The sequence below is a fragment of the Equus caballus genome, chromosome 4, assembly GCF_041296265.1.
Source record: "Equus caballus isolate H_3958 breed thoroughbred chromosome 4, TB-T2T, whole genome shotgun sequence".
Lineage (NCBI taxonomy): Eukaryota > Metazoa > Chordata > Mammalia > Perissodactyla > Equidae > Equus > Equus caballus.
The window spans coordinates 36,021,094-36,035,601 of NC_091687.1; the positions used below are offsets into that span (position 1 = coordinate 36,021,094).

Sequence of the window (14,508 nt, forward strand, 5' to 3'; positions counted from 1 at the left end):
AAGTTCACACGCTCCACTTAGACAGCCAGGGTTCACAGGCCCAGATCCCAAGTGGGGACCTAGCACCATTTGTCAGGCCACGCTGTGGTGTTATCCCACATAAAGTAGAGGAAGATTGGCACAGATGTTAACTCAGGGACAATCTTCCTCAAGCAAAAAAGAGGAAGATTGGCAACAGATGTTAGCTTGGAGCAATCTTCCTCACCAAAAAAAAAAAAAAAAAAAAAACCCACAAAAATGGAGAAAGAGATGGGCGGAAACCACTTATCTTCTCTCAGAGGCTGTACTGAAGTGGACAAAACATCAAATTCCTCAACAGAGGAGGAGAAGATAGTTGACACGCAAGGATTTCTCTCATCACCACCCCCACATGACACTTGACCTCCAAAACTAATCATTGGGTGTAATAAAAACAAGCAGGCCATGAATATAAACATTTACTATGTGCCTATTCAATGAATGATAAAAGCCAGAGATAAATACCAAAGAGATAACTCCTGCCTTCAGAGTGTTTAAAAAGAAGGAAGAAGGATAAGCAAAAGAAGTACATGCAATATATATTCTGCATGCTTTGACAGCAGAGTGTGCAAAGTACGGCAGACATAAAATTGAGGAAATGGGCATTCCCTCCTTTGTTGAAAAGCTTCACAGAGGAGGTAATGCTTCCTCCCAGTTTTGAAAGTTCAGCAAGTATTTAGAAGCAAAAAGGAAGGCATTCCAGCCAGAAAGAACGGTAAGCAGAGCAGGAATATCACAGTGTGCTTAGAGAGCATTGTTAACTGTGATTAACTGCCAAGAGCAGTGTTAACTGCCAAGCTGCAGGGTGACAGCTTGATAGAATATAGATATAGAAGCAGCGAGAAGAAGCTGAGTGACCAAGAGGCACCCTTCACTGAGCCAGGGCAAACCAGAAGAGGCAAGGGTTTTCAAGAAAGGTCCTGTTTGATCGCCCATCCTGGAAGTGCTATCCAGGAAACATGTGGAGAGAATTCAGAGTTTGAGGCATAGTTCTGTGACACTAGCATACGTAGCAGAAGCATGCAAGTAGATAAAATCATCCAGGAAAAGACAAAGAGTAAGTGAGATTAAGAGTAATTTAGACAACAACAAAGAACACATAGATACAGAGATTAGATTGGTGGTTACTAGAGGGGAAGTGGGGAGGGAGGAGGGCCAAAGGGGTGACAGGGCGCATGGGTACAGTGATTGATGGTAATTCGTCTTTGGGTGGTAAACATAATGCAGTCTACACAGAAATCAAATATAATGATGTAAACCTAACATTTATATAATGTTATAAACTAATGTTACCTCAATTAAAAAAGAAAAAAGAAAAAAAGAGTAATGTGGTGATGAAGTAGTAGAGACAGCATGTTGACTATCCTTTTGATGACCTTGGGGCAAAAGGAAAAAGAGGATGGTTACTAGAGGAGGAAGCTGTGTCAAGGGAGGACTAGGTAATGAAGTCTTACACATGTGTACAGGTAAATCAAAGAGATGACTGGTGAAAATACAGGAAGGAAACTGAGATGCAGCAGCGTCCTAGAGAATAAAGAAAACATTTGTTTCAAGAATCTGAGGCAAGGGATCACCAGTGGATGCTATAACCATGAGGTGAAACAAGATATCTCATGATACCCCAAGATCCCTCTGGGTTGCAACTGGATAGCGATCCTTCCACAATGGAGGGATCCAATCTGTCACCACCTGAATCAAGTGATCAAACTTCGTATCATAAAAAGGCAGAATACCCTGGACATTTGATGTTTCCAGATGTAATGAGACATGAAGTACACAGCATCCCCTACACAATTTTCTTACCAAAAATACCTAACATGAATGTATTTAAAACGTTTAGACCTAAATTGCAGCATATAAGAAATGCAAGGCATGGAAGAACATGTTAAAAGATGCCATAAAAAGGCAATAAAAACAGTCCAGGAGATGAGGCACTCTAGAAGACAACTAGTACAGTCTTTCCAACATGTCAATGTCATTTAAAAAGAGGAGAAAACTGTTCTCTTCTCAGAAGACACAATACACAAACGCAGTTATTGACTAGATCCTGTTTTGAACAAATCAATTCTTAAGGACATTTTTTGGAGATAATTGGAAAAATTTGAATATGAACTGAGCATTACATAATATTAAGGAATTACTGTTCATTTTGTTAAATATGATCATTGTAATATGTTTTATACGAAAATGTTTTATAGGAAAGTTTTTGAGAGATACAAACTGAAGAAGTTATGCATGAAACATCATGAAATCTATAATTTCAGGTGAAATGTGTGGCAAAATGCTAACAATTATTAGATATAGATGATGGGTAAATGAGTGTGAATTTTACTTTTCTACCTTTCTGCATGTTTGAAAATTTTCATAATAAAACTTGGTGAAGGCAGGATGATTTTCAAACAGGCAAAGGCCGGTCTCTTCATCTCAGGCTAGAAGAAACGAGCTAAGAGTGAGATCAGACACAAACAACTTTCCAAGAATAAGGACATTCAAATAGTTCAGAACCTCACATTTAATTGCGACATGAGGCAAGACTGATTTCTGGAGAGAAAGTGGTGAGAAGATTTGAGGGTACATAATGTGGAGTAAGACAAAGGCCTCCATGAAATGTCCTAGCTCTGTCACTTACAGGCAAGGAGACCTTGAGGGGGAAAAAATTTACTAATAACCTTGAGTCTCACTTTCCACATTTATAAGATGAGGAAGGTATTCATATACACAGCAAGCCTCACATAGTTGGTACAAGGATAAAAATGAGACTTAATAAAAGACACCTTTATTAGGCATACAATATAATAATATACAACATAAGCAGATACTGTTATTGGTTTTGGGAATGTAAAATTAATAAGACTTTTCAGGAGCTACAGTGAAGGAGCAGGTAGACAAAAAATGTTGTAACACATCAGGTCAAACATAAGACAGAGGTATAAACTAACTATATCGGGAGCTGTTTAAATACCAGGAAATGGAAAATGTTTGGTTAGATGTTGATAGGGAAGAGAGAAAGGTGAACCAGAACCACATAGAAGGAAGGTTGATCAGCAGTGAAAGACAAGGGTTGGGCTTCCCAGGACAAGTAAGTAGAAAGTGCTGGCAGGACAGTAGTTGAGGTAATATTCAGAGGGTAGAAGGTGAACATGACCTCACCACAGTGCCTGGATTGGAGAGGGAAGTCGGTGGATTCAGTCATTCATTCATTCAACATTCAAAACATATTTATTAAGAACTTAATAAAGATCAAGGTCAGTTCTAGGTACTGGCAACAACAGTGAATGAGACCAGCTACCTGTGCTCATAAACCTTACATTACATTTCACTATTGTGCAAATAGTAAAAGAGGGGACAGACGTATTCAACATTCATTCAATATCTAAGTACCTATTCAAGTTCCAGGCACTGTTCCAGGCACCTGGAGTACAGCAATGAGGAAAACATACCAAAACCCCTGCCCTCGTGGAGCTTAGATTCGGAGAGAAGACAAACATAAAAACCAGAAAGCAGACAGTGGTAAGTACACAGAAGAAATATCACACAGGAAGATGTGCCACAGTGACAGGCAGGGCCAGCTGGCTCAGATTGGCTGGACAGAGAAAAGCTCCCTGAGAAGCACCATCTGAGCTGTGACCTCAGTGACAAGAAGGATGCAGTTAGTCATGTGACAATCTGGGGACAGAGCATTCCAGGCAGGAATGGCAAACGCAAAGGTCCTGGGATGAATATAAGACTGCTGAGTCTCAAGGACCAAACAAAATTACCGCTGCGGCAGAGTGAAGGAGACTTGTCTGCTGTGAAATCAGAGATGAGACAGAGGGCAGATTATGTATGGTCTTTCATAGCCACAGGAGGGAGTTTGGGTTTTACTCTAAACTTTCTGTCTAAGTGTAAAGGAAAGGCATTAGAGGGGTATAAGGGAGGAATGGGGTGATTTGATGTGACTTCTATGGGTGGAATAAATTTTAGAAGAGCAGAAATGGAGGAGGGGGACTAGGAGTAAAAAGAGTGGTTGACAGAGCAAAGTCTAGACTACGTGTGGTAGACAGAACAACGCCCCCCGCCCCGCCCCAAACATGTCCACATCCTAATTCCAGGAACATGTTTCCTTACATGGTAAAAGGGACTTTACAGATGTTAAGGATCTTGAGATGGCGAGATTATCCAAGTGGGCCCAATGTAATCACAAGGGGCCTTAGAAGAGGGAGCCAGGATGATCAGATTCTGTAGGAGGAGAAATGATGACTGAAGTAAGAGGCTGGAGTGATGCAAGGAAGGGGTCATGAGTCTAGGAATGTGGAAAGGGAAGGAAACAGTTTCTCTCTTAGAGCCTCTAGAAGGACCCAGCCCTGATGGCACCGTGAGACTTATGGCCCCAGAAATGTAAGGTAGTAAACCTGTTTTGTTTTATGCAACTAAGGCAGTGGTATTTTGTTACAGCAGCAATAGGAAATGAATACACAATGCCAAAAAAGGATAATAAAGAGGAATGGCCAAGATAGGAGGAATCAGAAGTTGGGGTTAGAGACTGACACATTTGAGTTTACAGTTCCTTATATGACAGTCCACCCAGATGATAAGCCCAAAGTCCTTGTCCACAGTGTAATTTACTAAAGTAGAATAGGGGTGAAAGTTGTTGGAACTGAAGAGGTCAAAGGAGTCATTTTATTATAGGTCACCAGTATAGAATATTGAGAGCACAGGTGAATGAAGTAGAAGCAATCTAATGCCAATGTCCTCTACGGAGGAGCAAAAGTAACTAGAAATTGGTAGGATATCAGTGAAAATGAAGAGAAGATACTATAACTGTGCAGAACAAAACCCAAATGAGAAAGGAGTTTTGCATAAAAACAATTTGGAAATGGCTGTGTGAAACTAGAAAAATGCCAATACCATCACTGACTCCTGATATAAGGGGTTGAAGAATTCGAACTTCACAGGCAAAGGTGACACGAAAATAAAAACAAAGGGCTGGAAGGAAAACCAGCAGACTGTGGCATCACAGAAGCAAACAAGAAAGAACATGGTGGACAGTGTCAAGTGCTACATAAAGGTCAAGATAGAATCAAAACATGTCCACTGAATTTGGTGAGTGGTGGAGACAGAAGCCAAATTATATCACATTAGGAAGTGATTGCAAGGTGAAACTGAGATAGAAAGTAAGGGCAGCTCCTGTGTGTGAAATAAGCTAGAGGGGAATGGATTTAAGAAGGGTGTTAGCAAAATTAAAGACACCTGACGTGTAAACGTCAATGAGAAAGACCCCCTTGAGAGGGAAAGACTGAAAATACAGTTTGTGAAATAAAGAGAGAGGTCATCCACCAAGACTTGAGAGGAGGGGTTCAGAGTCGGGGAGAAGAAGTGGAAACTGTGAAAAGAGTAGAGGATTGACATAGTCAGCAAGAACATGTGGAAAAGGATTTCTGTGCTGGGTATACCCTGTTGTGAGATTTTCCCTAGCACCAGTCAGGTGTCGGTGTTCAGGCACCAAGAAAGCAGATGGCTGATTTTGCCTGGGCTGTGTATGACAAATAGGTGAAAGAAAGTTTATAGTTTTGACAAGAGAATAACTAAAGTGATGGTCATTAGTCTAAGCTGGATAAGAAAGTGACTGAAGACAGGAAGAGGCTGATGGGAAATTGATGGGTCAATGTGCTGAAGATCCAGAGAGAATAGTGAGCAGATTGAAAAGAGAGGAGATGGCTGGCTAATTTAAGGTGACTGCCTGAATTGATCACTTTAGAGGGAGAAAAGTTTTTCAAACAACAAGAAAACCCAGGATGTGACTATATGAGTGAATGGTTGGGGTGAAGGAGAGGAAAAGATTATTGGAGCTGTGATGGTCAAGGAGAGGTTATTCATAACACCAAAAAAGTCATCTAAGATAGTAGGAGCACCAGGGGTAGAAAGGGAGACACTGAGTCAGAGGGTAAACTCTCAATGACTGAAGAATGACAGGTGATCGGAAGATAAGAGCATCAAAGAAATCTTCAATTCCAGGCAGATAAAAGCTTAACCAATCATAAATGGTTTAAGTTACCAAAAGCTCTGGCTCTAGACTAAGATCTGGGCAAAACTGGAACTATTCCTTATCTCTTTTTCATCACTTTCTCAAGACTGCTGAAAACCATCATAGTAGAAATAAGTTAACAGGGAGGGTGTGCAGAAAACAGTTAACACTGCAAGCTTGAGATTGCTGTGTTTAGAAAGGCCTGCATTCAACGTTGGCCCATGGCTGGCATCTAGAACTTGGATTTGGGGAGGGTTACTATCACCCTCACTGATAAAAGTGGACAAACTATTTGTACAATGTGCTTTATGCTGAACACCTGCATTCCGTCTGAGAGTGGAATTTGGATAAATGCTGTGCCTACAAGACCAGCCCCCAGTAAAAATCTGGGTGCTGAGTCTCTAATGAGGTTCTCTGATAGACAGCATTTCACATGTGTTGTCATAACTCACTGCTGGGGTAATTTAAGTGTGACTTCACCGGAAGAGGACTCCACGAGCTTGTGCCTAGTTTCTCCTGAACATCTCCCTCTCTCCTTTTCCCACTGCTGATTTTGCTTTGTATCCTTTTGCTGTAATAATCTTAGCCATGAGTATGACAATATCCTGAGTCCTACGAGTCCTCCTAGTGCATCTTCGAACTTAACATTCTTGGAAACCCCTGACACACATGAGTTTTTGTCTTTGCTGGAAACTGTTGTTGATAAGCAATAAGCAATGCCAATAACATCAGCATTTTACTCTTAAATGTTCTGAATATGTTCTTGTGTTTATAGGTTTCATATACAAATTAAGTTCACAGTTCACTACACCAATTCTTCAGGAAAAAGACATGAGGAAAAGCCACATAAGTAGTACAGCTCTTCATCACAAAAGTCTTAGAATATATTCCTGCCGTCCTGAGCACTATGATTTAGAACATGAACTTCCCAGATTGGAATCCTAGCCCTGCTGTGTATCACTAGGCAAGTTAATATGTCTGGCCTCAGTTCCTTCATCTGTAAAATTAGAAAAGTAATAGTATCTATCTCAAAGGGAGTTGTAAGGATTAAATGAATTCATATATAAAGTACTTAGAACAACGCATGGCATGTAGTGCTATATATTATTATCTCACATTCAAACTCCAGATTTTTATATTTTTGTGGCTTGAATTGTATTGATAGTATTACCTCAATATATCAGCTCTGTTAAGTTTTCTAAAATATAAGACTTTTTAAAAAATTTAAGCTACAAATAAAAACTAAACTATAAAATACAGAAAGATTTTGGTCTCAAATGACAGAATTGAAATTACATCTTGGGAGCAAATCCTACTTTAACATAAAAGCTTCTTTCAATACAAGAACATAAGAATGAAATCTAAAACAAAAACCATCACTTCATCACTCATGTAATCTTTCTGAGAATGACTCAAGTGTATGTCTCATCTCTCGAAAATTCCAGAGAGTGGACATAGAACAAAAGGTGGAGCTGGAGTCAGAGCAACTGCAGTGCAGGAAAATGAAGACCATATACAATAACCACAGAGGCCCTAGTCAACACCAGGCAACTATTTTTTCCTGCCTAGAACTATTTTTATACTTAATTTACTAATATCCACCTTACAAGATAGCCTATCCCTCCCCTCCCCACATTTAAAAAATGTCTAGTGTGTTATGACTGAATTATAAAGTGTGCGCTGCAAGACTTCATTGATTCAGTGGTCTTCCAGGTTCTAATCCCACAGTTCACCCAAGTCTGCACTCTCAGAAAAAAAAGAAGGACCAAGGTAGAGAGACACTACCAACCAGCCACACCCATAAAATCCCTGTCTTGTTCAAGTTTGATTAAAGAAAAGCTTCTAAGCGACCACTGTGCAACCAGAAAATGAGATAAAGAATTATATTAAAGTTGTCAAATTCTAGATTTTCAGTTATTAAACACAGAGGAGTAATGACATGTTCTTAGTCATAGTAATAAGTAATCCATTACTAACTTCTATGATATGGGTCTCTGGGACTTTGACCTCAAACATGCCAGGATTTCAGAGCCACTGATGACAGGGAACCTGATGTCTCATTTGAACCACACTCCATGTGGCTCGTTTCGTCTATCCAGATGGCTGAGGCCATCACTGGCAGAAGTGCTTGCATGGATAACAGATCACTGGCGACACAACTAATTAGGAGAATACTGAAATCTAGGCCAAGAACGGTGCCTGTTGAGGCTCAATTCACATGGTAAATTATGATTGGCATTCCCCTGAAAACAAGCTAAATTAAACTAAATCATTTTACCTCTCCGTTAACATACTCTCTAGGAAAATATTATACCAGATGAAAAATCTCTTTTCTAGGTAAGAAGTCAAATTCCCACAGCATTTTGAATAGTGAATAAATTCAAACTTACCATTGCAAATATACTAACAGTTGGTTTCTTTTCTTTCTTCTCATCTTTTTTACTGAAAAACATAGCAATAGAATTACACAAAACTTTAAAATTTATATAAATTCTTAAATCACCAAATTAATGTAGGGCTTATATTTAATAACACCTAGCACAAAGACACATATCTACAATATATTATTCAGTAAAAATAAAAGGTTAATAAATATGATCCCATTTATGAAGTTTAAATATAAATATGTTTACATGTATCTTAGAAATCCACACGTGGTTATCACTGGGTGTTAAGATTTCTATCAAAATATTTTCTTCCTTGAGCCTTTGGTATTTCCTAATTTTCTATGATGAATACTCACACAGACACACAACTGTTAGGATTAGAAAAAAAATTATATTAAAAAGACCTTCCTGTTTTTAGTCTAATTACAAAATCATTCATGCTCTCCAGAGTTAATCCCTTGAACTATCATTGGAGACATTCTATCTATCTACTATCTAGATATTATCCTCACACATTCCCTTTACTAATGGAGAGTAGTGGCAATCAGATGCTGGACATAAACTAACCTAGAAGAAAGGTGCTTAAATTACTTTCTATCAGCAAATCTAATTTTGAAAGGATGTCTGGACCACTATGGCAATAAATGCAATCTAGAAAAACTACCATCAAAAAAGATAGCCTGTAAACTGTCAAAAAGCTGTCTTCAGGCATAAGAAGGTCAATAGTTATTTTGAGCCCAGATTCAAATAAATGTGTAACCTGGCTTCCACTCTATGTAACTGCCACCTACAACATGAGAGCAAACCAACCACAAGCAGCTTTGGCATCTGCATTTTTACATACACAAAAGAAAGAATATTTCAGAGAAGAATTGCATTATTTTTCCACAGATTTTCAAGTTCAAAAAGGAATTAATCTTTGTCTTTGTTCTTTACACTAAATGAGGTCAAAGAGTTGAAGAGACTTCTGAAGAAAAAAATCCAGAATTTACCCCATATTTGGCTTTGGAGTGCTGATAGATGGACATAAAAACACACAAAATACACAAATATAACTCTTCAGATTTGGTCCCACCCTAGTCCCAGTAAAGGCATGCTTTCAGTATCCCCGGAACCAGGATGAGAGGAGCAAAATAGCCAAACATAATTGAGTTTTGTTTTATTTTTAATTCTTTCGTTTTCTAAAACTGCCACTAGTGTGGAGAATTTATAATGTTCTAGGCGCTGACTGAGTAAACACTACCTATGCGTGACCTCATTTAATCTTATCTTAATCTCTGTGAGGCAGGCATATTTTGGTCCCTTTAGAGATGAGAAAACTGCAGGTGAGAAGAGTTAACTGACTTGTCCAAGGTCACGCAGCTAGAACAAAGTCTAGGTTTAAACTGAAAAGACTATCCCCTAAACACCAAGAAATTGGGTGCAACCTTGGACTTCTGAGATACTGCCTTGCATGGAAATGCACTTCCACACTGACTCTTCTCCCTACTAGATTACTCGTTTATCCCCATCTCCTCAAAACACAGTGCTCACAAAAAGCAAGTCACTTATCAAACCTCATTTTAATGAGGAATGTTTACAAATACAGATATTTCAAATGGTACTATTATCCAAGCATTATACCTATTAGCAAAGCCACATGCTTCTTCATAATTCCAAATCAGAATATATAGTTTTTTTTAAAAAAACCCAAACTCATAGAAAAAAAGATCAGATTTGTGGTTACCAAATGGGGAAGGGGAGGCAATTGGAGAAAGGTGGCCCAAAGGTACAAACTTCCAGTTATAAGATAAACAAGTACTAGGGATGTAATGTACAGCATGATGCCTATAGTTAACGTGCTATATGATATATAAAAAAAGTTATTAAGACAGTAGATCCGAAGACTTCTCATCACAAGGAAAAATTTTTCTTTTTTTTTTTTCCCCCTTTTATTGAATCTATGTGAAATGATGGATGTTAACTAATCTTATTGTGGTGATCGTTTCACAGTATATGTAAGTCAAACCATTATGCCATACATGGGAAACTTATACAGTGCTAGATATCAATTATATCTCAATAAAACTGGAGGAAAAAATATATAGTTTTATTAAGAAAATATTTAAAAAATCAATGATGACAAGCACAGTTTAATAATAACTACTTAACTAAAAGAATGATTTCTAGTTTGAAATAAAGTTTGTAGGCCATGATAAGAACCAATAACAAAACGAAGGGATATGCAGGCTCAAACAAATTCCTCTACCATTTCCCTCCACCCACCCTCTATACTTCTTACCCCAATATCATTAAGTGGCTGTGTCATAAGCACATAGTTCTTTAAGGTACCAAGTTGAAAAAAGTTAAAAACAAAAAAGGAAATATCTACCTTCCACTCTATGAAGTCCTTTTTTGGTTTATATGAAAAATTTTTATTATGAAAATTTTCAAATAAACAGAAAAATAAAGAATAGTAATAATGATTACCCATATAAAATTCACCTAACCTCAATAATTGTTAACATTTTGACCATATTTCTTTATCTACATAAAGAAGTATATATTATCATTGTTAATATTTTGAACAATTTGAAAGTTAAAATATCATGGCACTTCACATGTTTTCTTACCATTATCACATCTAAGAAAATTAATAGCAATTGGGATATCATCTAATATCTGATACACATTCAAGTTTCCCAAGAACGTTTTCTATAGGTTTTTCTTTTTTTGAACTCATGTAACCAAGTTTCATGCATTAAATTTGGTAGTTTTGTCTCTTTAGTCTCTTTTTTTTCTTTTATCTAGAAGTCCTTCTGCAACACCCTCAACATTGACTTTTTGTAGGAAGAAGAACCAATGTCTCATAGAATGTCCCACATCTTGGATAGTCTGTTTCAAACTAAGACCAAATTGAGATGTGCAGTATAAAATATACAGATTTGAGGACTTAGTGCAAAAAAGGAAATGTAAACTATCTCACCAATAATTCTACTTACATGTCTAAATGATAACATTTTGGATACACTGGGTTCCTTAAAATATATTTTCAAAATTAATTTCACCTGTTTCTTTTTACTTTTCTTAATATTGCTACCAGAAAATTAATAATGATAAACGTGGCTCACATTATATTTCTACTGGACAGCATCAGTCTAGAAGCTTGGTTGGATTCAGACTAAAGGTTTTTGCAAACATACTTCCTAGCTGTCACTAACTTCCTAGGTGGTGTCATGTCACTAACACAGTCTATTCTACCATGAGTGATGCCAGGTCTGATCACTTGGTTAAGGTTGCTAACTGCAAAATCTCTCTCCTAGAAAACCACACTTTCCTTTCTCCTATTAGTAAGAATTTTGGATAATATTTAGTTACAACTCTTCTCTGAGTGGTTTAGGATCCATTAACAATCCTTTCCTGAATCAATTATAACAATGCAGGTTCCAATATGATAGCTGGCATTTTTCTGTAAAGCATGTTTCTGTATTCTCTCCACCTCTCCCATCATTTTAGTTTTCCTCCTCCTCCCAAAGTTTTAGTAAGGATTTATGAATTGCACTGTATTCAGTATTTCACAATCAAGTACAGTCGTTATTCTTTTTGATGCTCAAATTTTCCTCAGACTTGACCAGTGGAAACCCCTTCAAGTCAGCTCCTGTGTCTTTTTGACAATTCCATTAAACTCCACTTGCTTATTTTCAGGTACCACAAGATACTCCAGGCTCACTTTGTATTTTCTTAGCCCCAGACATGGTTGGAATTAGCCATTTCTCTCTGCAGTGTGGATTCCATTTAGTGGAGGAATGGTATTTAGAAACCGTGATCTGGCACTAAGCATGCTCATCGCTACTGTCCCTTTCAGTGGACTGAACTATTAAAAACATCAGGAGTTTAGGGCCCGCCCAGTGGCGTAGTGGTTAAGTTTGCACGCTCAAGCCACACTGTGGTGCCGTCCCACAATATAAAATAGAGGAAGATGTGCACAGATGTTAGCTCAGTGACAATCTTCCTCAAGCAAAAAGAGGAAGACTGGCAAACAGATGTTAGCTCAAGGGCAATCTTCCTCACCAAAAAATTAAATAAATAAAACTTTTTTAAAAAGGAGTTCATACTGAAGTTTCCAATTCAAATTTAACATTTTTTAAAAACTTATTTGACGTCTACTTTGTATTTCTTATCTCTACACTGCAAACCTTGGTTTCTAATAATATTAATATATTTACTAATTTGTTTTATTTTACAATTTATATTAGTTTACTACTAACAATGAACCTACTGTGTGAAGTTTAAAATTCCCTATGTAGACACTGCATTGTTATCAAAATTTACTTAAAATAATTATTTTCCCTATGTGGTTACATTACCACTTCTATATGCAATCAGCATCATTTCATACCATGCCAGCTTCTTTGGTACTGAGGTCTTTTTTCAGAATTTCTTCTACAAGAGCTCCAGATTATTTATCAATTAATAAAAATTAACACATAATGGTAGTTTGGGCCTGCTGTCCCATCTGCCATGCCACTGACTTACAATGTTTACGTGGCTGTTTTACCAGAAGCAAGAGATGGACCACTGAGCAGACAACAAGTAGCATATGGTCCAAGCGCCCGGGCAATCAACTTCGCTTGTAAAGCCAGAAGTTTATAAAACACAGAAAGGGACGTGAGCATTGGCCTGTCTGCGGCCGGAAGCTGAGGGAGAAGCTCACCACGGAGGGAGGATGCAAACGCTGTGCTCAACTCAGCCAGCGAACTTCTACATAGCAACCACTTGCGTTTCAGATAAGAGTCAAAATCTTCATCGTCAACAACTCTTCGTTTATTTCGGAGCTGGAGGCTAGAAACAAATCAGCCAAATCTCTCAAGCCACGTAAAGTATGAAAGCGAAACAAACTGGCTACCTTTCTTCGTTAATTTTCAAGAAGTTCTTCTTCCCCCTTCTTCTATTGCGGCCTCCTTCAAGATCCATCGTGACCTGAGGAGAAACCATAGCCCATTAGCCAACTGAATGATCTGCAGGAGGCAGAGGTGAAACTGAGCTTTACTGCCCCGCGGAGCCCGGCGAGAGTAAGGCGGCCCGCCCTGATGCTCTAGCTGCTCAGGCTGCGAAGGTCGCCGCAGGGACTTGCCAGCACGCCGAGCCCCCAGCCCGTCCGCGCGACCCGAGGTGGATGGCGGCGTTGTGCTCTGACTTGGCCTGGCGCCGCTGCGCCTCTCCCTCTCGGCTCCCCTCGCCGCGGGCGAGGCTCCCACCGTCCAGCCCCGGGGGATGCGAGACGGCCTTCCCGCGCCGCGCTGGTTCTACGCGATCGCGGCGATGCAATTCAGCCGAAAACGCTGGGCTGGGGGTGCTCCAGGAGCTCCCCGAGTGAGACTACGTCTCGCCCAACTTGGTCCCCAGGGACTTGCCGATCGGACTCTCCCCTCCCTCCCCTCCGAAGCCCTTCCCTCACAGGGACCAAGCTCAGGAATTGGAGAGGCCGACCGTTCCTGAGAAGTGTCCCTTCGTACTCCCCTACCTCGGGCTTTCCCCGGGGCGTCCACCAAGACGAGGATTTTGGAAGAAGAGCTTCAGACTTGAGCGGAAAGACCCGGCGGATGCAAACAGCTCCTTGACTTTGACGCTGGTGGAGCCGGTGATCGAATGCGCCCAGTCTTCCTGTAGATAAGGGAGCGAGGCAGGAGTGTGCAGCCCACACCCTGGCGCTCTTCTGCCCAGCCAATCAGCCTGGCCAGTCGGGATTACTCTCGGCCCCGCTCTGTTGAAGGCTGATTGCAGGACAAGTTACAAAACAGGTTGGAATTCCAATAGGAATGCCCTCGCTCCTTTTGTCCCTCAGCTAAAAGACAAGTAGAGAAACACATTATCAGCTGAATCATCCAGGACACTTAGATTTTTAGTGATGTCTGTACATGTCCACGTAAGTCTCCATATCCACAGAAGTATGTCTATGTAGATGTGCACTTGGCTTCCTGGGTCTGGAGTGGATAAAGGAAACTTTCTTTGGCATCGCATCTAATACCGTTAATAAAATAACCTCGGACCTCGCCCATTCTGTGGTTAAAATGAGTTCAACTTCCCTCCTAGAAGCACCTTTAAAAAGGCCAGGTGAAA

At 39.5% G+C, this 14,508-nt stretch overlaps 1 protein-coding gene across 1 annotated transcript in view; it reads right to left on the minus strand.

Annotated features, from left to right (window-relative positions):
- Window positions 1-14,508, minus strand: part of ABCB1 (ATP binding cassette subfamily B member 1) — a 197,270-nt gene that overhangs the window by 73,904 nt on the left and 108,858 nt on the right. Inside the window, exons 2-4 of the mRNA XM_014739171.3 lie at window positions 13,913-14,233; window positions 13,295-13,368; window positions 8,413-8,464 (exon numbers count right to left, since the gene is read on the minus strand). Coding sequence (XP_014594657.2) covers window positions 8,413-8,464; window positions 13,295-13,362 — 120 coding nt within the window. The 5' untranslated portion in view covers window positions 13,363-13,368; window positions 13,913-14,233. The remainder of the gene's footprint in view (window positions 1-8,412; window positions 8,465-13,294; window positions 13,369-13,912; window positions 14,234-14,508) is intronic.